Source organism: Lethenteron reissneri, chromosome 47, assembly GCF_015708825.2.
Source record: "Lethenteron reissneri isolate LAM-NWPU_2019-01 chromosome 47, ASM1570882v1, whole genome shotgun sequence".
Classification (NCBI taxonomy): Eukaryota; Metazoa; Chordata; class Hyperoartia; order Petromyzontiformes; family Petromyzontidae; genus Lethenteron; species Lethenteron reissneri.
Window position 1 is genome coordinate 6943856 of NC_083825.1, and position 24756 is coordinate 6968611.

The 24756-nt window shown below is 46.8% G+C and overlaps 1 protein-coding gene across 1 annotated transcript; it reads left to right on the forward strand.

The window, feature by feature from the left end:
* Positions 1 to 1453: 1453 nt before the first annotated feature.
* Positions 1454 to 24240, forward strand: LOC133354326 (alpha-synuclein-like). The gene is made up of 5 exons (XM_061571070.1): positions 1454 to 2184; positions 10217 to 10246; positions 10645 to 10778; positions 13477 to 13575; positions 15791 to 24240. Exons 1-5 carry the CDS (start codon positions 2064 to 2066, stop codon positions 15818 to 15820), a joined length of 414 nt encoding a protein of 137 aa, XP_061427054.1. The 5' UTR covers positions 1454 to 2063; the 3' UTR covers positions 15821 to 24240.
* The last annotated feature ends 516 nt before the right edge of the window (positions 24241 to 24756 follow it).

Below are 24756 nucleotides of genomic sequence, written 5' to 3' on the forward strand. Positions count from 1 at the left end.
GCAAACATTACACTGGAAGTATTTTGAATGCGAAAATATGATTAATATTTTCTCGTGCTAAATGTAACTTTTACGGTAAAATGTAGGGAAATTAAAAAATTTTGATTTCGTAACCTCACTGCCTCCTCGCTTGTAGGCAGTAGCCTTGGACCCGCGATGAGCCACGTGGGAGACGAGTTGGAGACGCGTGTGTGCACTCCTCCTCATCATCATCACGAGCAGTGCAGCTAAGGGCACCTTGTATGCAGCAGCAGCAGCAGCACATCTTGACGTCGCATTCTGTCAAGGAACCTCGCGGTCAACCGCGAATTGGCGAGCAGCCACGGGAGGGCGCTTTAGGCGAACTGCGACACTTCTGACCACATTCTAGATTTGAAGCTTTCGTGACTGCAAGGATTCATACTCTTAGTTCTTTCGGTAAAGTCACGTAGGTAAAAAATGAAATAAAAATTAATAAAAATAAAACAATAAAATCACGACGTTTCGGAGGCAACACAAGTCTCCGTCATCAGTGTGACGGTCCCACCTGATGACGGAGACTTGTGTTGCCTCCGAAACGTCGTGATTTTATTGTTTTATTTTTATTAATTTTAATTTCATTTCCGACCACATGCCAACGTTGTTGGCCTGAAGTAGCAAGCTGACTGGGCGGCTTATCTGCTGCTGGATGAAACCTCCTCCTTCGTGCGAAGACCAAGCCAACATTCTGCAAATCAGCTCGTGTGATCGCTACATCCCTATCCTCTTTGGTACTTTCGGTAAAGTCACGTCGGTATAAATATTTTCTTTTTTATTAAATATTTTATTTTATAAAATTTTATTTTATAAAATTTTATTTTATAAAATAAAATATCCATGAAATAAAATAGTTTATTTTATTAAATATTTCATTTTATTTTATAAAATAAATATATTTTTTTAGAAAATATTTTATACAATTTTATTTTATTAAATATTTAATAAAATAAAATTTCCATAAAATAAAATAGTTTATTTTATGTTTTATTTTATAACATTTTATTTAATAAAATATTTTATAAAATAAAATATCCATAGAATAAAATATATTATTCTAAAAAATTTTTTATAAAATATTTAGTTCTATGGATTCCTGCAGTCACGAAAGCTACAAATCTAGCTCGCTACATCTCTTTTAGGCGGAGGACCCATCCAGCAGCAGTGGCTTGAGCGAGCCGTTGCAAGGGCTGCACCTTTACGTCTCAGCTTTAGTTTTTTTCACGCCAAAAAAATAACAATCCGTCGCATTTTTGTTTTCATATGCAATAGATTGTTAACGCAATGATGTCACGCGGGTGAAACGTAACACCACAATGACGTCAAACCTCTGCCAATGACGCCGCGTTCACGTTGGAGAGCCCTTGGGGGATGATGCGAACGCGACTCTACCCACCCAGGCAGGGATTTAATATTCACTCTGCCGCTGCTCCTCTAGCACAGAGACGGCGGCTACAGCAGCAGCAGCATCATCATCATATAGCATCGCCTCGTGCTAATCCTCGTCATATCGCATAGACGCTCCTGCTGGAGACTCCCTCTTGCTTATACACAATAGCAATCGTCATTAATTAGTGGCATCATCATTGTATTCTTTTCATTTTGTGCGAATATATTTGTTGAGCTAGATATATATTTTAAAAAAATCGTTACATAGGACTCTGCATTATCGGAAGAAGAAAAAAATCGTAAGGGATATCTTGAGAGATTTCATATATTTTTTTGAATACGTTTAGATTCTATTTTTATTTCAATTAATCAAAAATAATTTGCTATAATTTCCCATTATCGCCAGTCGCTCGCGTGATATCGAGAGGTTATTTGATTTGTTGGCTAATAAACGTGGGGCTGGGGTGGGTGGGGAAAAGGTCGCCTCGTATCTGCGACTCGTAGAGCTCTTCGAAATCACGCGCATCTCCCGACCCCAACGACGCACGGAGGGGAGCCACGCGGACATCGGAGAGAGGCTGAGACAGCGGTGACAGCCACGAGCGGAGAGGGCCAGACAGCCAGGAGCGTGAGACAAATCCAGGTGGAAGGTCATCATCATGGATGCACTCATGAAGGGGTTTTCCATGGCCAAAGAAGGCATGGCCGCTGCGGCTGAGAAGACCAAGCAGAGCGTGAGCGACGCAGCTGAGAAAACGAAAGAGGGCGTCATGTATATGGGTGAGTGAAGCTGCCCCCCCCCAATCTCTTGTCCTGCCCTGCCCTCTTGTGTCCTGCCCTGCCATGGCGCCTCGTTGTTTAAGCTGCTGCCCCTTTGTACAAAATCGCAGCCGCATGAATAACCCACCCCCCCACCCCCCCTTTAATCCCACCACTCCCTGCCGAAATTGACAGCTGCTTGACGATTCTCCCGTGCGCACACAGATTGCCCGGCCTGCGATGTCTTACGTTGGCTGATGTACCTCCGTGCGCTGCGGTGAAGGGCTGTTGCCCGAAACGTCGACTCTATTATGTACGGCATTTCAATTGACGGCAGTTCCGGATAAATGTTGCGTTTTTTTCAACGATGTGTTACGTTGGCTGATGTATCTCCGTGCGCTGCGGTGAAGGGCTGTTGCCCGAAACGTCGACTCTATTATGTACGGCATTTCATTTGACGGCAGTTGTTCCGGATAATTGTTGCGTTTTTAAAACATATATATTTAAATGTAAATAATACAAGCATATTGCAATGTGAAAAGCAGACATCTGTAGACGTGGACGATCATTGATTGATCTAGTGATTTTAAATGTGTTCAATAGTAGCTTATAATTTGATACAGAACGCCGATATGTACATATACGTCCAGTGATTTATCAATCATGTCTAGTTAATGAATGTAATATACACAATTAGTAGACCATCGGAGCTTGGCTTAGAATTTCATAAAAAATATAGTGTAGTGTGTACATTTATACGTGCATAGATTAAACTGCCTATGTATATGTGATAATGTATATGTCGTAGCGATTAATGGCATACACCATGTATATATGTGAATATGCATCCATTGACTTATCTAATAATGTATATATTGTACAGTCACTTATTCCATACATCACGCTTATATTGTATATTTGCGTCCAAGAGATTGAATGCTATAACAGTAATAATAGTATAGTAGTAACAATAATGATGCTCTCTATTTTCCTATAAATTATTCACTGATTCTCAAGGACTTTACAGCAGGGGCCTTGAATGAAACGTGAGACAAATTCAACGTTTTAATGAGTGTGCTACACACATTAGAGATGTACAGGGTGGCGGTCCGTATGCCACGTGACCTCCAATCAATTGACCCCTAACATTGTTTGTTTCCTTTGCATAATCATTTCTACTTTGAAAAATAAACAATCGTACAACAATTGTAAGTTTTAGATAATTAAATGGGAGGGGAGGGGGTCACCAGACATCGGGACCATCCGGCACAGAATCACACGACGACACGTACACACACACAGCCTTTCTCTCAATCCACTGCTGGATGAGGGCCAATCACCCTGATGGTAATCGTATGCCGATACATACAACGATGCATGGATTTGCAATTCTATTTTGGTCTTTGCCAGATGCGATTTTTTGGTTTTTACAAAAGGTAATTTTGAGATATATATATTAGATCCTGTAATATCATTACTGGATGATTGATTATGAAAATTATGATTGCAACACTATCAATTAACCGGTTGCATCTTCATTGAATGTACGTGCGTGTGTGTGTTTCGAGTCAAAACAACATGTGTCTATATGGGTTATTGTTTAACACGAATCAGCCCAGCATAGACGACAGATGTTTGATCACCAATCCTAGCAAATATCGATTTTCGACAGACATATAGCATACACTGTGTGTGTGTGTGGGTTTGTTCCACGGGAATACCTCCCTGTGTCGCCTTTCGCGATCTGTGCGATGAAAGATTACATCTAACGATACAGTATATAACAAGGACTGCATCTAAATGAGTCGACGAGGTCGATGAGAAGACATCAATCCATCAGAGCCACAGTCGCCCCATGCATCATCATCAGTGGCAAGGACAAACAGAGGACATGCCTGGCCGATACCCAGCCAGCATCTACAACAGTAGCGCCAGCTATTGATAAAACAACAGCAGCAGCAGCAAAATAAATTGCAGCAGCGATAGCTATAGAAACGATAGCCGATATAACAACAGCAGCAATAGCAACAGCTATGTTAGTAGTAGCAGCCACTATGGCAACTACAGAATATATAACAACAGCAGCAACATCAAAAGCTGCAACAATAGCTATTGAAAGGACATCCAATATAACAGCAGCAAAGCAATATTAGCAGCTACAGTAGTAATAGCATCAGCTATGGCAACTACAGCAGATATAACAACAGCAGCAGCACAATCAATAGCAGCAGCTATAGTAGTAGCAGCAGCTATGGCAACTATAGCAGATATAACAACAGCAGCAGCACAATCAATAGCAGCAGCTATAGTAGTAGCAGCAGCTATGGCAACTACAGCAGATATAACAACAGCAGCAGCACAATCAATAGCAGCAGCTATAGTAGTAGCAGCAGCTATGGCAACTATAGCAGATATAGCAACAGCAGCAGCACAATCAATAGCAGCAGCTATAGTAGTAGCAGCAGCTATGGCAACTACAGTAGATATAACAACAGCACAATCAATAGCAGCAGCTATAGTAGTAGCATCAGCTATGGCAACTACAGCAGATATAACAACAGCAGCAGCACAATCAATAGCAGCAGCTATAGTAGTAGCAGCAGCTGTGGCAACTACAGCAGATATAACATCAGCAGCAGCAACATCAATAACAGCAGCAATAGCAGCAGTTAGAGCAATATATAACAGTAGCAGCAATAGCTTTAGAAACAACAGCATTATAAAACAACAGCAGCGGTGTCGGCAGCAATTATATAAGCAACAATAGCTATCGAAACGACAGCGGCTATATACACTGGATGAACAATAGCTACAGCAGCAACAATAGCAGCAGCAGGAGAGGCAACAGCTCTAGCAACAGCAATACGAGCAGAAGCAACCGCTATAGCAACAGAAGTAATAACAACAGCAAATATAACATCAGCAGCAGCTATAGCAAAACAAGCCACACTGGCAAAGGTAGAAGCTATAGAAACGTCATTAGAAGCAACAGCAGTAGAGCTATAGCATCAGCATCAGCTGTAGCAGTCGTATCAACATCAGCTATAGCAGCTACAATAGCATCAACAATAGTCAAGTCACTCGAGCTAAATAGCACATGGGATCATGTTGATTTCTGCACTGAGAGATCGTATTCAACAAGTTCCTTCCTGGGGGTCTAGCCCTTTCTTTGATGTTACAGTACATAAGACTTCCTGATGTTATTTTAATAAATTGTATTTTTTATTCATGAAGAATTGTTAACCATAATACAAATTACCGTTATTACCAATACCCCAATGAAGCCCTCACATATTGCTCACAAGAAAGAAATGACGCTACTGTCAGGAACGCATCTCCATGAATACAACGGTATCATGACGTCTTTTAGCACTGATTCGGTTAGCGCTGCTCACTTCTCCAGGAACGCATCTTGATCGCTAAGCGAGGTCTGCCCGTACAGCGTTTTGAGATGCAATTCTAGGAATTGCGATATCATAAATAAGTAACCCACTGTACATTGTTGTTATTATTATACAGCCGTAGCATTGCCGTAGAAGCTACAGCAGTAACAATAGCGACGGATGCTGCTTTGTCAGCAATATCAGCGGCAGCAACATCACCAGAATATGAATGCAGAGGGAATGCACTGCAATGGGCAATGCCTCTCACGCCTGTGACCCTTGGTGCGTGTCGAATGAGACGTGGCCGAGTGTGCGCTCAACACCAACGCCAACGCACCTTCAATAACATCACTGTATACGTTATACGTGAAGTATACGTCATGCGTTTTTATACAATTGTTGGTAATATCCTATTTAAGTTTATTTCAATATTATTATACAATGATCATCACCATCATTAAATACTGTTACGTTCAGCCTTGCCGGATGAAGGCCATCGGTATAGCATGCCGATCATGCATTTCACCATACTTCACCACGCCGGATCAGTGCGGGTGGGTGACATGGGACCATAGAAGTACAATACAACCACGCAATTGTGCTGCATTTCTGTCTGCTGACAAGGCAGTAACCCTGCGACAACCTGTAACAGCTGTTCTACCCATGAATGAACGGTGATGGGACCTTTCATCTAGCCTTGGACTGAACAAGTGCATGTGACTTATGAATATTATGATTTACACATCCTGTAGATACGAGCCCAGTGTATATGTGAAGGTGTTATATGCTTTATGTACATATGCTGATCCATTCTATGCCATCCCAAAGAGGGGGTTGTGTGACCATACTTCACCACGCCGGTCAGTTGGAATGATGTTGATGTCTAGTGGACATCTGTGAAAAATCGCCTTATAGCTCATCGGATTCCTCCAGTCTAAATAAAGATTCAGATTATGTAAAGGTGAAGGGGGGGCTAGAACCGGTTCAAATATCAGTTGCCACTGATGTTAGCCGTGGTCGGGAGTCCGACTTGGTTTGTTGGGCTCATCGTGCAGTGCGCTAACCACTGCGCCACCGCTCCACCCAGCATCAACAGGATATGCGGGAGCGAATATTTATAGAAGTTTAAACCTGTAAATATCTATATTCTTAGTTTTTTCGGTAAAGTCACGTAGGTAAAAAAATTAAATTAATAAAAGTAAAATAAAAAAATAAATAAAAATAACGACGTTTCGGAGGCAACACAAGCTTCCGTCTTCAGGTGGTACCGTCACAGCCACGACAGCTGTATCAAGTAAATTTATTTAACTTTTTAATGTTTTTACCTACGTGACTTTACCGAAAAAACCTAAGAATATAAACACATAGGGGTTTGCTGAAACAAAGTAATCGTACTTACGCGTCCGTGCTTAATTTGTGTTTTCGATTATTCACCTTCTATAAATCATTTGGCCGTGTCTCGCAACCCCCAGAAAGGGCATCTCGCACCCCCAGGGAGTTGCATCTCAGGATAAGAGACACTGATCTAAAACAACATTGATGCATACTCTTAGGCTTTTTCGGTAAAATCACGTAGGTAAAAAATAAAAATAAAATTAATAGAAGTAATAATAGGAATAATAATTATTATATGCAAATTATTTTGTCAAGGCGCTCTTCCCCTTCCAACCCAGCTTAAATATACGCTCCAAGCCTGGGGTGTTTCATTCAGACGCTGTCTTCTCGACAAACCTCGTCTTCACCTGAGGACGTCTGCTTGCGTTGTAGCCGAAACGTCGTGAGAATTATTTTAATGTTTTATTTTTATTATTTTATTATTGCCCTTCTACGTGCCTTTACCGAAAGAACCAAGAAGACGAATCCCTGCAGTCACGAAAGCTTTAAATCGAAAAATTCTTATTTTACTTTATTATTTTAAATAAATATTATTTTATTTCTATTATTACTTATATTAATTCTATTTTTCTTTTTTACTTACGTGACTACCGAAAAAGCCTAAGAGTATGAATCCTTGCAGTCACGAAAGCTTCAAATCTAGAATTAACGCTGATGCAATGGTCGGACTGTCGCGAACGCCACGACTGCCGCACTATGTCCAGGTGAAAGGGGCGGATACTCTTTGGTCTATTCGGTAAAGTCACGTAGGTTCAAAAAGAAATAAATACATTAAATCACTGTATCAAGTGATATAGTAATTTTGCTGTGACTGTTCCACCTGAAGACGGAAGCTTGTGTTGCCTCCGAAACGTCGTGATTTAATGCATTTCTTTTTTCACCTACGTGACTTTACCCAAAAAACCAAAGAGTATGAATCCTTGCAGTCACGAAAACTTCAAATCTAGAAAGGGGCGGAGCCTGGCAGGTTCCAAGCCCCGCCCACACGGGATGAAGGGGGCGGGGCTGTGGGCGAGCCGAGTGACGCTGCAAGGGGAATTGTGTTCATAAATAAATATAATTGTTGTTATTATTCCATTTATAGCGCGGCTTGTCCCCAAGGATCTCAAAGCGTTGTACAGGACACAGCAGCAGCAGCAGACACTCATACCGTGTCAACCCACATGGTTTACTCCGTATTCTCGTACAGGGAAATTTAGCTTTCAGGGCCGTATGGCATACAGCCGTTTCAATGCCGGGCAAATAAAAATGTGTCTATTTGTTTGTGTTTCTCCCTTGTGATGGGACTTTGTAGGGTGAACGTTGAGATTTATAATGGCACGGGGTGGCCAATAAGGTCTGAATTGGTCTGTAATAATATAGGGCACTGATAAGGGGTTGACAGGTATGGTCACAACTCAGCATGCATTTTAAAATTATTATACTCCATCTACTAAATGAACTAAACGTTCATTAAGTGGAATTGTGTTGAAATATTTTCAATTCCTGCGTGTTGTTTGTTGTCACTGATTTTGTGTTTCGCTTGGTGGCCCCTTGCTAATGAGACTTCTCCTGGTCCGACACGTCCCCCCGTTCTGCAGGAAAACCTCACTTGATACAGCAACTCTGGCTGTGACGGTCCCACCTGATGACGGAGACTTGTGTTGCCTCCGAAACGTCGTGATTTTTATTATTTTATTTTTATTAATTTTAATTTCATTTTTTTACCTACGTGACTTTACCGCTCAATTCATCCACTCACTCGGTCGCTAAGGTCACTCGCTCGCCTAGGGGCCGTCCATAAATGACGTCACGCACCTGGGGGGATGGGGGTCAGACATTTGTGACGATGTGACCAGGGGTGGGGGGGGGGTTGAGAAATGTGACGTCGCATCGAAATGCACAACTTTAAATAAATATAGACAACACGTTCTACTTAATTAAATCGACTTTTTAATAAATGTTTTCTCCTACAACATCAGAGTGCAGCGCCACATTAAATACGCACTACAATGACGATAGTTTAAAACGATTTGAAGCATCTTCTTGGTTCTTTCGGTAAAGTCACGTAGAAGGGAAGTAATACAATAATAAAAATAAAACATAATAAAATAATATAATATTTTATTACTTCCCTTCTACGTGACTTTACCGAAAGAACCAAGAAGACGAATCCCTGCAATCACGAAAGCTTTAAATCGAGATTTAAAGCATGTTTTATTTTTTTGGGGGGCGGGGGGCAGAGCTGTGTGATGTCATATTTGAGGAGGGGTTTTACTTTTTGTGACGCCGTGTGACGAGGGGGTGGGGTCAAAAATCATAAAAAAATCACGTGACGTCATTTATGGACGGCCCCCTACTCATTCACTCGTTCGCTCTCGCCACTGAGACGCATCCTGGTCTCTCGAGATCTCGCCGGGTGAAACAAAATCAACGTGAACCTTGACCTTGGATGAAATCACCGGGTGAAACTTGGGCCCTAATCCACCGCCCACCGCTCCTCCTCCCACCATCCACCCCTCCGACGGTGCTGTTAATGCCCCATTAATAATCCCTGCCCCGCCTGACACTGATCGTTTCACCTTCACGCACGACCTTGTGTGTACACGTGTTTGTGAGTCGGTGTGTGCTCGCTAAACAGCACTTGCCCCAATAGTCTGTTAAGACTATACGGGGAATCTTTGTCTTTGTGTGTGGTTTGGAGTGGGGAGCGGTAGTGTAGCGGTGAACGCGCTGCGCTACGAACCCGGCGGAACCGAGTTCGATTCCCGCTCACGGCCTGGGCCTCCCCTAGGTCGTCTCAGCCTCAAATTAGTTCCTGGTGTGGTATGTAAATATCGCTACTGAGGAGACAAAGGCGGTTAGGCGTAGTACTGGCCACCCACCCCCTCGTGTACCATGCCGGCCTTAATAGGTGCTCGCTAACAGCACTTGCCTCCAACAATTTGTAAAGGGGATCTGTCGAGAACCAGTTCAGACGTCACTCGCCGCTGATGTGAACAGTGGCCTGCAATTACATTCAGGTGGTTGGGTTCAGAGGGCATTGCGCTAACCATTGCCCCCACCGCTCCTCCTCGTGGTGGAAATACATTTGCACAAAATTGTCATTGGTGAAGAATAATAATTCATCGCTGGCTTCACAGCGCGATACACGCGCTGTGTTACGTGGAGGTCGGATGTTAGCGTTTGTTGTGCCAAGGCGACCTTAGAAATCCAATTAATATCCATGGCAACGCTTCCTTGGTCTAATAATAATCTCTCATTTCCCCTCCCCTTCCACCCCGCGATCCACACAGGCACCAAGACTAAAGAGAGCGTGGCTACGGGTAAGACGCCAGCTCCACCACCACCGCCAGCATCATCATCATTACCTCCACCACTGCCACCACAGTCACCCACCACCACCGCCAGCATCATCATCATTACCTCCACCACTGCCACCACAGTCACCCACCACCACCGCCCCCACCATAAACCACCACCACTGCCGCCAGCGTGGTCACGTCCACCTACACCACCGTCAGCATTAACCACTAACATTAACCATAACTCACTTCTTAAAATTAACCCCTATAATTACCATTAACCTCTATAATGTCTAACCATTAGACTTCACCCCCATTTCTAACGCCACCCCTATCTCTAACGCCACCCCTATCTCTAACGCCACCCCTATCTCTAACGCCACCCCTAACCCCTATTTCTGACACTGCCCCTGGCCCAGTGGCGGAGAAGACAAAGGAGGCGGGCGGCGCGGTGGTGTCGGGCGTGACGAGCGTTGCCCACAAGACCGTGGAGGGAGCCGAGAACATGGCCGCCGCCACGGGCCTAGTCAAGAAGGGAGAGCCTGGGGCCAAGGTACTAAACTACACTATTTTTATTTTACCAGGTAAGGCCCACTGAGCTATGTAGCTCTCATTCAGAAGTGACCTGGCCACAAATGATAGCTCAACGAAGTGGCTTATCGTGTGGGCATTTATAGTAGCCAAATACTCTAAATGCGTGTCGATTATAAATGTGGAAAAACCAGAGGACCCGGAGAAAAACCCACGCAACCACGGGGAGAAACACACCGCAAACTCAAAATATACAGCAGCAGGCATCAGGGTCGGTATCGGACCCACGACCTCCTGTATAGCAGGCGAGGTAGTTAACATCTCCTAGCCACTGTGCGCCACGGGGGGCCTGCTGGTCACTTTAGCCTGAGTCGGCCTAGGCGAGGAGCAGCTCCCGACGGTTGCCGCCAGTGTGGTGCGTCACAGGCCGGTGTCACGCACACGCACGATACAAAAGGCAAAGTTACCCCATGTAGCCAACATAAACCATGAGGGCAAGTGCTGTTAGCAAGCACCTGTTAAAGGTGGCATGGCGTGGTGCCATGTCCTCACCTCACCCCAACTAATCTAAACATGGCCCTTACACAACCAATACCAACAGCCACCATTCGCCTCTAAGTGTCAGTGATGTCACCATGGTGCCTGTGCCAGGCCAGATGCACTTTGAGGCCACGTGAAGCATCGAAGGCTCGCTTACAGGAGCTCACCGGACAGACCCAGGTTCACACAACCATACATATGTAGTGACTGACTCAGAGACATTAAGAGTAGGAGGCACTCTGTTTATTAAACGGATTTAACAGTCAACACTTGGTAACTACGGCTCCCAGCCAGGAGAGCTGGTAGACTACCTGACTGACGACGTGGAGACAGCCCCCAGGTCCCCTCCCGGGGCCCCTCTTATACTGTCAGCGTGGCCTGCTGGCTCTGCCCCCAGCCATGCCCCCGGCCACGCCCCCCTTCTGGAACCTACTAGCGGGTTCTCGATGTGCCCCTTCCGTGACCTTTCCTCTACATCCTTCTCTGGTCGATCACGTGACCTGCTGCCAGTCAGGGCTGCTGTAAGGGGCCATCAATTTAGTAGGTACACAAAAATCTGTCAAAACTTGACTCCTCCCCCCCCTCCCTGTACGCACGCGGACTTTTTACACCCCCCCCCCCCCAACCTGCGTGCGTACGTACGCTTGACGCACCCCCCCCCCCCCCCCCCGAATCCTATAGAACGGCCGATATTTAATCCACGCATAATATTAACGTGTTTAAGCAAACAGACAGTCCACCGCCGGACTATCAAACTCATTTGAAGGCCAATGTAGACAAATTATTATCGAGGCTTAACACCCCCCCCCCCCCGTTTCCTATGCGTACATTGTCAGTAGACCCCCCATACGCATTTGGATGAACCCCCCTCCCCCCTCCATGCGTACGTACTTAATGGATGGCCCCTGAGCTGTAGATCCCCTTCCCTGCCAGCAGTCAGCACTATGCTGCTCCGTGACTGATTCGATGTCACTACCAATATATATAACCAGCTCAGCACTGGCCCTACCAAATATCTGGCTTATATTGGCCTAATGATGTCTATGACATAATAATGATAGTTATTATTGATTAATTATGGCTATATAGATATATCGATGCTATGCTTGGATGGATAAATTGTGTTGTTGTTGATAGCTGGATGGATGTATGAAGACGTCAACGGATAGATCGTTGATGATGTTGACGATGACATCGATGATGATGATGTTTACCGGGCAGCGCATGCCTGTAATCCTCCAGCACTGGAGGTAGCGAGGGATGGTAGATCGCATGTGGTTTTAGTTTGCTATATGTATGTATGTCGAACTTATTTCACACCGTACGTAGCCGCGATAATCGGAGATGCCAACCATGCTAATCACACTTCCGATTAGCGCGGTTGGCTACGTACGGTGCGAAATAAATTCAAGGTACTTATACACGAAACTTCCTTCACGTGGACATCGAGGAGGTGGCATACCCTGGCCCACCAGGAGAGTACGGTGCTGCAAATGTGGACTCCACACCTGTTCCAAGTGTAGGGATACAGCGTTGCCCCCTCGCACCCGTGAGTTTTCTCCGGGCGCTCCCATTCCCTCCCGCATGTAAACACTCGTCAGTTGGCCGATAACGCTTCAATAGAGGACTGCAGAACTTGGGCAATTATTGGTAGTGCCGGCTCACCGCCTGGCTGCTACTGCTGCTGCTGCTGCCTTCCCCCTCGTCTGTGGTTCCTCCTCCTGGCAGAGGTCGCAACCGGGTAGCCGATACCCGTACCCTACTCGATACCCGGCTAACTGTCCCCGGCCGGGTACGGGTACCCATTTGCGACCCTGGTGCGGCCGGGTACGGGTACGGGTAGGCCGTGAGTCACTGGTGAGTAACTGTTTGTCACTCATTTCCCAAGTGCCTAGAATCAACCCACCCACACCTGCAACATGGCTTCATCCCAGAGGTCACAATCAGGTACCTGATACCCGTACGCCTACCCGTACCCGGCCGGGTATGGGTAGGGTACAGGTACCCGTTTGCGACCCTGGTGCGGCTGGGTACGGGTACGGGTAAGGAATCAAAACCCGTTTGCGACCTCTGCCTCCTGGCACCTCTCAATCATCCTCTCTCTCTCTCTACGAAAGCGAGCGTTACGAGTTGACATTCTTCTTCTGCTAATTCTCACAACGGTGATGTGTCCCCCACAGCCCGAGGGCATGCCCGAAGGTCACATGGAGGGCATGAGCAGCCCAGAGGTGGAGGCCGCGCACGAGTACACGGAGGAGAACCAGTACGACTACGGCGAGGTGAGACGACGGGCAGTGTGATAAAGTACGGTCAAATAATCCGACGATGACCCAACCCGTGCAGGCGTGGTGGGGATACCCCCTCATCCAGCAGTAGAATGGCAATTGATGCGCTGCAGATGTACACTACAGGTAAACATGGCATGGTTAAATGAACGTTCTAATTGGAGGCCTGAGCACGGATGTTGCACGGTGAATAAAGTAATAGCTAACGTGTGTTAATTAGGCTCATTAAGTTCCGCTTTATCTCCACGTCTCATCAGATGTTTTCCTGTGACCTCGTGCACCTCCCAACGTCTCCACCACCTGTCCCCCCCCCCCCCCCCCCACTTCTTCCCAATCATCTTGCCCAATCTCCCCATCCCACCCCGCAGCTCCGGGCACTTAATTGTTTAAATTAACCTCCTGGTCAGTGGCCACGACTCGCAATTGTCACGCGCGTGGAATCACGGAACGTGGATTCATAAATTATGTATGAACTCGATTCTTGGAGCATTACGGATCCCTGGACGGGGAAATTTACCGACCTGTCCCTACAGCTCAGAATCATAATCTCTATTTAGACTGCAGGAGAAATCCGATGAGCTGTGAAGCCCTTTTTCCACAGATGTCCAGCATTTTTCCAACAGTAAATTCGACACGGCGAAGATAGGCCCCTGAACGATTATTGGGTAATGCTGGTATGTGACTACGCGCTTTGAAAAGAGGGCCATTGCCCGAAACGTCACCGATTATATTATCGCAGCGTGATTGACGAATGTGTGGAGATTGCCTATCTCCGCATCGACGTATTGAGATCAATTATCGCGCTCACGCCGCGTGCATCCAACTGTGCCCCATGAGAAAGGATCACTCCAAACGCATGCCGATTGCATTCAAGGGTTAATGTTGCATTTAGGCTAATGGAGTGAACAAAACTCTACAAAGCGAATGAAGTCATGTTTAGCTTGCTCTCTTCAGTTCTCACCCAGTTACAACATAATACAGTACTAGTAGTCTCATATATTTACTTTGAGAATGCATTTATACGTGGCTATTACACAGTTAGAGCGCCAGATACACAAGACAAGCAAGTTGATAATTGTTTTTTTACCCTTCTATCTGGCAACAAAACTGACACCTTTTTTTACAAGGAGTCATGTTTGCATAGACCACAATACCTGCAGCCATAATGCAAACAAAAAACATAACTCTGATAATGTATGCACTGTCCTTGGAGTTGATTGGTCCACACCAGAGACAGCTTTCCTTAGAGTCTAGTCTCACATGGGTTGGACCAGATGACGCCAAAAGGCGCACAACTCAAAGACAATGCACCATCAGAGTATGAGAGCTCGGGGCAAGCCATTTACACCATTGGAACCTCATTTGCCAGTAAAAAATATTACTGGCAAATGTCTTGTCTCTTCTCACAATTCAAGTTCCTAGAATCAACCCACCCGCGCCTGCAACATGGCTTCATCCCAGAGGTCAGAATCAGGTACCCGACACCCGTACCCGGCCGGGTACGGGTAGGGTACGGGTACGGCCGGGTACGGGTACGGGCACGGGCACCCGTTTGCGACCCTGGTGCGGCCGGGTATGCGTACGGATAAGGAATCAAAACCCGTTTGCGACCTCTGGTGCCGGTTGAGCCGCCCAGAAAACGGAGAGCTTCAAGTGGAGTGCGAGGCGGTATAGGGGCCGTCCATAAATGACGTCACGCACCTAGGGGAGGAGGGGTCAGACGTTTGTGACGATGTGTGACGAGGGGGGGGTTGAGAAATGTGACGTCACATCAAAATGCGCAACTTTAAATACATATAGACAACACGTTCTACTTAATTAAATATACTTTTTAATAAATGTTTTCTCCTACAACATCAGAGTGCAGCGCCACATTAAATCCGCACTACAATGACAATAGTTTTAAGCGATTTGAAGCGTGTTCTATTTTTTTTGGGGGGGGGCAGAGCTTTGTGACGTCATATTTGAGGGGGGTCTGACTTTTTGTGACGCCGTGTGACGAAGGGGGGGGGGGGTCAAAAATCGTCCTAAATCGCGTGACGTCATTTATGGACGGCCCCATAGTGAAGAGCCGAGCAGTGGCAGCCCTAGGCCAGCGGCGGAAATTCCACGTTCCTATGCCAATGACGTTAATGCTACTACTGCTGGTGATGCTGCTGCTGCTATTGCTACTGCTAAGATGTCGTCTCCTCTCTGTGTTCTCCTGCAGGATACTGAGCAGTCTGGAGGCATGGAATGACCGCTGAACATCCGGACCCCCCACCCCGATCCCTTGATCCCCATCGCTGCCCCTGCCTGTCCTCCTCTCTTCCAACGTCGCCCCCCCCCCAACTCACCCCCACCCCCAAATCACCCCCCCCCCATCCAATGCTTCCCACGATAACCGCTGCTCCGACAGAGGAGCGACCGACAGAAGAAGAGCGGCGACGCGTCGGAACGAGGATCAACAAAAAAACGAATCGGGGAAACGACGACAAAAAAAAAACCTTGAATGGAAAAAAAAAACATTCAATTGTGAACAAAAAAAATGATTCCACTGAGTAACTTCCACATTCATAGTGCGTGTCGTGGACGTGAGATGTTGTGGTGTCTCCTCCATGTGAGTCATGTGTGTGATCGTGTTTGCACGTACGTGTGTGTTTGTGTGTGCCACGTGTGTGCGTGCGTGTGGATCAAAGTGGTGTATGTTCTGAGACTCTCTCTGTCCATTGGGGTGGGGTAACCGAGGTCGTGGGTTAAGGGGGGGAAGTTTGCCTCCCGTAACCTTCGAACAGTTGGGGGAGGGGGATACATCTGAGCCCTCCTCCATCACCGTATTCTCCACATTATAAAACGACCCGGGGAAAAAGACGCGCCCCACACTCGCACACGATGTCGGTAAAGTGATACCGACCTGGTCACACAAACAAATACTTAGATTCCCCCTATAGTCGTAATAGAGTGGAGGGGATAAGTGCCGTTAGCGAGGACCTACGAAGGCCGGCACGGCACACATCACTCCAGGTACTCAGTTGAGGCTGAGTCGACCTAGGAGAGGCACAGGACCGGTGCAAGTAATTGTCACGGGTGTTGGCCGTGAGCGGGAATCCAACTCGGGTGGCAGGGTTTGTAGCGCAGCGCGCTAACCGCTACCTCGCCACTCCCAAAATTCCGCGCACACACACTCACCTACTGGGTTCTAAAGGTGCATTTCCAACTTTTGCTACAGGGGAAAAGGTGCGTCTTATAGTCCGGAGAATTAAGTAAAAGCCACCATGGGCCTCCTTTACCACTCAACGTGGGATCAGAATTCAAAATCTTTAGACTGGAAGAATCCGATGAGCTATGAAGCTCTTTCACGGATGTCCAGTAGGGGCAGGGCAGCAAGTTACAACAACAAACTGCACAAAAACACAATCGGAGTGCAAAGTATAGGAAAGCTAAGCAAGTCACTAACATTTCGATTGAAACCTTTCGTGACTGCAGGGATTCATGTTCTTGGTTCTCTTCTACGTGATTTTACCAAAAGAACCAAGAATAAGTCACTAACATTGACGAAATAAAGTACGTTAGGACAAAGGATGACCCTCTTCCCCACAACTTTATTACCACCCCAATGAAAACAAAATCATTCCCATGCGACAAATAAAAAAAACAACGTTAACAGAAGCACAGATTCACATCTCGGCACTCTTATCGGCGTTTCCACGATGCCCACCACGGCGCGCTGACACAATTCATGCATTTGTTGATCGGGTTTGGCCAGCTATGAAGTTGTCTCATCTCGTTATTGTCATACCAGGCTGCGTTTACGTTCTCTTTCTTAAACGGATGCTTACGTTGGAAAGGTTTACAGTATTTTTGCCACGAGTATGTGTTTGTATTTTTTTTATGTTATTGCAGTTGTACAAGATGACCGATTATCTACAGCGTTTTAAAACGGCCAAGGCAAAGCGGTTTCCGCACTTCACTCAGCGGGCTTCGTCTCTCGTTTACAGCTCCTCATCCGGTAGAAACCCCTCGAGCATCTCCCTTAGAACAACCACCGTTGAGATTCCCCACGCTAAGTGGTGGCTATTTTATCGACCCCGGCGGGATGATGGGCCGAGTTTACCCCCCCCCTCCCCCACGACTGCGACTTGAAATTGCTACTTTGTGACCGCAAGTCGCCCGCTCGCAGTTCAGCACCCAACTGCTCACGCTCCCAACATCGGCCCAGAAATTGCAAAATGTATCTGGGCCATTAGCACCTGAAACCTGACGACGAATGTTTGTAAACTCCTTGTACGTTACATTCCTTGGGCAAGAGCAAACCGAGGGTTAAGATTAGACCCAAAACGGAACTTTAATTTCCTCCCCGAGTCTGCGACCCCGTTGCAATATTTCTGCACAGCGGCACAGCACATCCCGTGTGCCTCCCGCGACCTGCCCCGTGGCTCCCGCTGGTCACGTGCCGTGCTTCAGTCGATCTCGCCAGCCACGCGGTAGAAATATTCGGCGAGAAATTTAAGCCCTGGCTATTGCCACGCTTACGAGAGGACAATTGTCCATCGCCGCTTAAGAAACCTGCGGCGGAACCCCGGGGCTGCCCGCCTGAGCAACATTCATCCGGCTTCTTCCGTAGGGGAACATTTGACGGGCTCCAGGTTGCAGTCGCTGCTGTCCGCGCGTGAGGGTTTCGGGGTCGCGTTTCCTTCGCTCAGCTTTGCCGAACTTTCCTAACAGCACAATCGACGTGGAATTGGTGACAGAATAAGCTAAACCGTTAACGACTTATAGGGAAAATGTCACAGACTTCAGGTATATATCGGTTTGGAGAGCACAGCACAATATCAGGACTGCGTCTGTTATTTATCGAGTTGTGTTGTTGTTGGTGTATGTTCATTTCACTTTGTGTTGTATCGTCGCACTTTTATATCGGCTGACGCTTGACTTCATAAGGCTGCGGTGACACTGAGCGGTAGGGCTGAGATTGGCTGCACTGCACTGATGAGTTCCAGTCGGGATGAAACCCAGTTTCCCAGTTCCGTTATTCTGCTGCCGTTGCCTGAAGATAAAAAACCACCACACCCCAATCCATGTTGAGCTTGGTGGCCGTCAACGGCTGTTACGTGGAGCTTGCGCGAACGTTGCCATCAATCTCGGCGTGCAGGGGACGCGGGGATTTCTCTTGTGCGTTTTTAAAAAAAACAGCTGTTTGCCAATATTATCATTTCGTATCTGGCTTGCGCGAATATAGATATTTACGGCCGATGGCATTTCTCCATCACGCTACAGAAAGCGAGCGAATGTGTTGCGAGTTAAATGACCGCGTCCGTTGCCCCCTTAGGACGCCCGCGATTCCTGCGTTAGCCTCGGCACCTCTTCGTGTAAGCCGGGTGGCGAGAACTCCAGAGAACAGGACAGGGAGTCGTCTCACTTGCAAAGGTGAACTGGGGGGGAGGCGGCGGTGGTGGGGGGGGGTCACCAAAAATGACAGGTCAAACGAACACGGCCCACCGCAGCAGGACGCAGCGGCGATGACTTTGTCGAAGGTTCTGCGCCGCGTGGCCTTGTGTCGTCAAACTCGTGCCGACGAAAACGACGCGTTGCGTTGCGTCTTCATGGTCGAAACGCCAAAAAGAAAAACATTCGTTTGGTATATTTACACGTGTGTACATTTATCTTCGAACTTGTATATTTGCTAAGTTATTTTTTATTTACGTATTATTACGATTGATGACACACACACACCGTTAATGGTATGCGCCCACTCAAGAGACACGGGAGTGATCCGTCTGGCGAATTATCCATTGATTTCCTCCCCTGAGCCCCGTTTGCAAAGTCGTTTTGATTTGTCGCGCGTGCTGTTGCTCATACGCGATGCGATTTGTCTCATCGGCGTGGAGCCGTTCTTGTTGTTACACCGGCTCCAAGCACGGATATATCAACACAGTGAGCTCTGCATTGCGACAGCGTCTCCTCCAAATACCGGGGCTCCACCAGGGAGTAGGTAGGCATGGCCCACGGTATATCCATTTCCCTGAATCTAAAACTCCGTTATTTCCACAAAGAACCAAGTTGCGCGCACATTCGCAGCTTATTTATCTTGTTCTTTACAACGATATCTATGTAGAAATAAAGTCTGGTTCTCCTATAACGTGGTAGTTGCGTTCCCGAAGAACATCGCGTTATGGAAAAATCTCGTTATAATAATTAACATAGGTTAAAGCACAGTCCGAGATAACACGTGAGATGGCTATGCAGGCTGAACATAAAGACTGATGCGCGTGGGTAGCATCTAGAAACATCCAGCAGCATCCCAATGCCTTGTGCGATGCGACACCGAGGCAGCTGTACAGCCGCTTATTGCTACTTGCGCGACGTGGTTCTGTTCGATCAATCGCGTTCTATCCAATTCGTAATCCGCGTTGTAGAAAGTGTTCCCGAATACATTCATCGCGTTATATCCAATTCGTGCTATGAAAACACGCGGCGTCATAGGACAGACTGTTTCTAGGAAGCAATACGAGAGGTTCCAAAAGCACACGCACACATCAATGAAGCTGCCACAAACATCACAAGCCAATGCTGGAAGGCACGGTCTGAGGACGTGGTCACGATGCAGGACGGGACAGTGCCTGCCCGGCAAGTGGACACGTGCCAGACAACGAGGTATAAAATAAATCAGGACGTTTCGGGCGCATCACCTGATGACGGACGCTTGTCTTGCGCCCGAAACGTTGATTTATTTTATTTTATACCTACGTGACTTTACCGAAAGAACCAAAGAGTATGGATTGCTGCAGTCACGAAAGCTTCAAATCAAGATTGAGTCACCATGGCTTTGCACGCTGTTAATTTGGTGAGCGTTGGGAGAGCTACATTTTAAAAAAATACATGAGGTTGTTATTGGGTTAGATCACTTAATATAAATGTGTCGTTAAACCCCGCCACAGCCAATTAGTAAAGTTTGTCACGTAAACAAAACGTGGCCAATTCGTTACTAGTACAGCACACCGGTGTGTTGGAGAGTAAACCCACAACATTTACAATTCGAGTACCACGTTTCCGTCGGTAATTACAGCAACCAGTCTCATCAGGCGACAGACAGAATTCTGGCCAGCGGCACATTTATATTAACGCGATATAACCCAAAAGCAGCCTCTATTGTGGATAAAATTGGTCGCCAAATTTGACTTGTGTAACAAGTATAACCCATAAAAACAAAGTTTTTCACTATAAATCCTTTATATGCGTGGCGGCTAGAGTCCTCTCGTCCTCTGGCTTGAGATGGCTGCCACCTATGGGTCAGATGATGCATGGCAGCATTAAGCAATTGGTAATTAAATATAATATTTTTGTCCTAGAAAGTGTAAAATTTTGGAAAGAAATTTTCACGAACATTAATTGTCAAGCACAACGAGTCTACGTGGAAAATGTCAGCTCGATTGGATCACGGGAAGTGGGTTAAAAAAAGACGCACGGTCCTAAGCAAGTGAACTTAATCTAAAGGATAAAAAAAAATTGTAAGTATCTTTTCCGGCTATTTCGACGTCCCACAAAAAAACAAAACCCAACATTTGAGACGCGGGACATTGCACCTTGCCGGCCCATGTTATTTGGAAGACGCGCTGTGTAACATCGCAGACTACGGCTCCAGATATAGACGCGCGGGGAGAGGGGGGTGGGTATCTGCGATACACGCAGTAACTATGTCGCCTAACTCGAGAAGACAAAACGGTGGCGGCGAGGAACCGCGGGCGTCTGCAAGAAACTCATCGCGTTCCTCAACGACACCGTGGCCTGAAAGAGGAAAACAGTCCATCAGCGGGTGACGCTTCGGGCAATGCTCCTTCGTCACGTGTTGTCTATAACGTACTGTTCAGTTTAAGGCCGCAGTGTTATTGACGAATGTATTGAGTTTGGTTTGCGTGGGTACCACTGCCAACGCAGAATCGCACAAATCATTATCATGTGGTCATCTCCAAGGCACGCGCACCACCTCTTGGCGCTCGGGGGTATTTATAATGGGTACACAATCGCTTAGGTTGACGCCGAATCATGCCAGGTCCTTTACGAAACGGATGTGCGTTTGGATTGTGCAATTTCACAACACCACCTTGGGGGTGGGTGGTCTGAATGGATGTTTTGTCTCCCCCACCCCCCAGACATCCAGTGGTACATTCCGAATTCAAAGCACCAATGCCTGCCCCCATTGGCATCGCCATGCACGTGGGTTTTCCCAATAGCACCCGAGGGGGTGGACGATATATTTTCCGTCCTCGAAATGACCGAGTCTCAGGACAATTTTTCGAGGGGGTTCATCAGAGACGAATTTTAGCCGGGTCTGTCAAGGGTGGGCAACACGGGAACAATATTTATGCGTCCGGCACACCACGTCCAGTATACGCCGCCTGTCACTGGCTGTGCCTGCCTACGACGACTCCTTCTCGTCACGTGTCACCTCATGCAGTCGACCAGAGACTTAAAGATATTCAGTGAGAAATGAGCAGTTGCAAACAAACACAATACTGTATACACGTAAACGTGTGCATATGGTCACACAAACACAGTAAACACGTGTGCACGTTCGTAGCACATCAGGCTTCGCACGGTTGGCTACGTACGGTGCGAAAGAAGTTCAACATAGACAAATGTAAGACAAATATCCCCGTATAGGCATTCCGATTGTTGGGGTCAATTGCTGTTAGCGAACACGCTAAGCCGAACATCAATTGGAAGGAACCTCTCGAAAGCATGTCTTGAGACTCGATAAATAATGAATGCGGCGTGACCACATCATTGGTCTGTGTTTAATCAAGGTCAAATATAAAACACGTTTGTAACGGGCATTGTTAATCATTATACGCAGGCAACTCTTCCTGAATGTCAGCCAAGACTTCTAAAGAATTTGTATTGTATCTATGGGCAATTGACAAATAACTTTTTGTATTTTGAATGTTTCACTTATTCTGCTTTTCCAATGTTTTTGTCAACAACATTTGTTTATTTTTGTTTATCACCGCCGCGTGGGTTGTCGTGGGCTCTGCTGATGTTGTTTTGTGCCGCTCTGTGTGATGTCCACCACGATGTACGACGTTTCGGTGGTCGTGCCTGCGATCTGCGTTGAATGCAGTCCACCAGAACTTTACCCGATCCAATTTCAGTTCATGAAAAACTTTAATCACATTTTCAGTTCCGGAACAGGCGAAGCTCCCGTGCATGCGGAGTGAAACGTCAGACATCGTGGTGAACAACACCGCGGCAGACCCCGAAAACAACATTGGAGATATATTTATTTTCAATGTTTGAGGATACGGCGTATTTCCCCATGCCCCCCCCCCCTTCTCCATGAAGTCAAATTCTAAATCCACCCCCCACTATGCCTCTCAAGTGGCGGGGATCTTGCCAACGATGCCACCCTTCGTGACGAAGTGAAATCGTGCACCTTACATACCCGTATGTGTGTGTGTGCGTGCATTTCAAAAGACAAAGATTCCCCGCATAGCCTGCTAGAACCATCGGGGCAAGTGTATTTAGCATTTGCGAGCACCTATTAAAGGCCTCGCGGATGAAACGCGCTCGTGTCGTGGGCGCGAGTTCGATTCCCGTGCCACGGCTACCATCAGTGGCGGGTGATATCCGGACCCAGTCCTGTAATCAGCACCACATCCACCCAGATGACTTGGTCTCGCCATTGCTAATTTCAATTACCTCGCCGTATCAGGTACACATTTTTTATGGGCCGAGTTGACCTCAACGATGCCCAGGCTAGGGCATCATTTCATTGATCCGGGGTTCAACATCTATGGAATCGATGTTACTGTATTGCATATCCCGCGATGCTACCACACAGTCGTGAAACGGTCAGCAAACTCGACTATCGAGACAAGAGTCCACCGGTTCAGCACGGCAGCTAAACCCACCCACCCCTCCCATTCCTCACCCACCGCATGTCCACCCAGCGGCGTAGGAAATGGGGTCACCGTAGTCGAGTGGCAAGGTCACGTGGTCGTGGGGCAAAGTGTGGTTTACTCCCACCTCCACCACCACATTTGGCCAGCATGAAAGAGTAGGCCAAAGTAACCACCCCGTCAGGATGCTCTCCGACTCCCTCTCACGGAGCCTCTTCCACCAGCAGTGACCTCGGAGCAATGCAATTTCGGGGCTGCACCTTTTAACCCCCATTTTTTTTTTTACTTGGGTCGCCTCTAGGGAGACTCGGCCTTAAACGAGTACGGTACTTTTTTTTTAAATCGCATGTAAACATCTGTACTGGGGAGACAAATGTGGCTGGGCACCGCGAGATTGTGACGAGACCTTAATCGTTGCTCGCTTTCAACAGAGGGCATTGCCCCTACACCCCCATAGGCGAGGCAAGGAGATACAGGGGGACTTGCTGTATGTGTCGTGTATGTATGCCTGCGAGTCTGTGTGTGTGTATGTACGCACTCTGGTTGAACAGCGATGTTCCCCGTGCAATCCTCTCTCCCGTTGCGTGATCGTGTCCCGTTCAGTGCCGTCTTCCTCCTCCTCCTACACGACGATCTTGCGAACACAAATTCTCCATCCCTCCAGAACTTCCTGCACCTCCCCTCCCTCCATCCATATCATCATCATCATCCTCCTCCTCCTCTTTGGCTCTCCGTCTTTCACCGTTGTTGTGTTTCTGTTCAATAAAGATTGCATTAGATTGAACATTGTAGTGCGAATGACTCATACGAACACCTTCGATATTCTTCTTGGTTCTTTCGGTAAAGTCACGTAGAAGGGAAATAATACAAAGGCGCTCTTCCCTCTCCAACCCAGCTTAAATATACGCTGCCAAGCCTGGTGGTGTTCATTCAGACGCTGTCTTTCCGACAGACCTGTTCTTCACCTGAGGACGGCTGCTTGCGTTGTGGCCAAAAAGTCGTGAGAATAATTTTATTATTTTTTATTTTTATTATGTTATTATTTCCCTTCTACGTGACTTTACCGAAAGAACCAAGAAGATGAATCCCTGCAGTCACGAAAGCGTAAAATCGAAACCTTCGATATTATTTGTTGTGATGTACCGAAGATGAAACTTGAGATTATTACAATTGCATGCCTTGTACATTCTAGGAATACAAATCCCAATGACCTCAAGCATCCCGTTAAAAATCACGTGGCTTGTGTACCACCCCCTCCATCTACTTCGTCATGATGATGCACTCCCAAAAGGCCATGTGT

Bases quoted from the DNA above. Each gene is read 5' to 3' on its own strand.
- LOC133354326 (XM_061571070.1), top strand. From the start codon at position 2,064: ATGGATGCACTCATGAAGGGGTTTTCCATGGCCAAAGAAGGCATGGCC. The intron at 2,185-10,216 runs GTGAGTGAAGCT...CGATCCACACAG, and splicing joins AGAGGGCGTCATGTATATGG to GCACCAAGACTAAAGAGAGC. The intron at 10,779-13,476 runs GTACTAAACTAC...TGTCCCCCACAG, and splicing joins AGGGAGAGCCTGGGGCCAAG to CCCGAGGGCATGCCCGAAGG.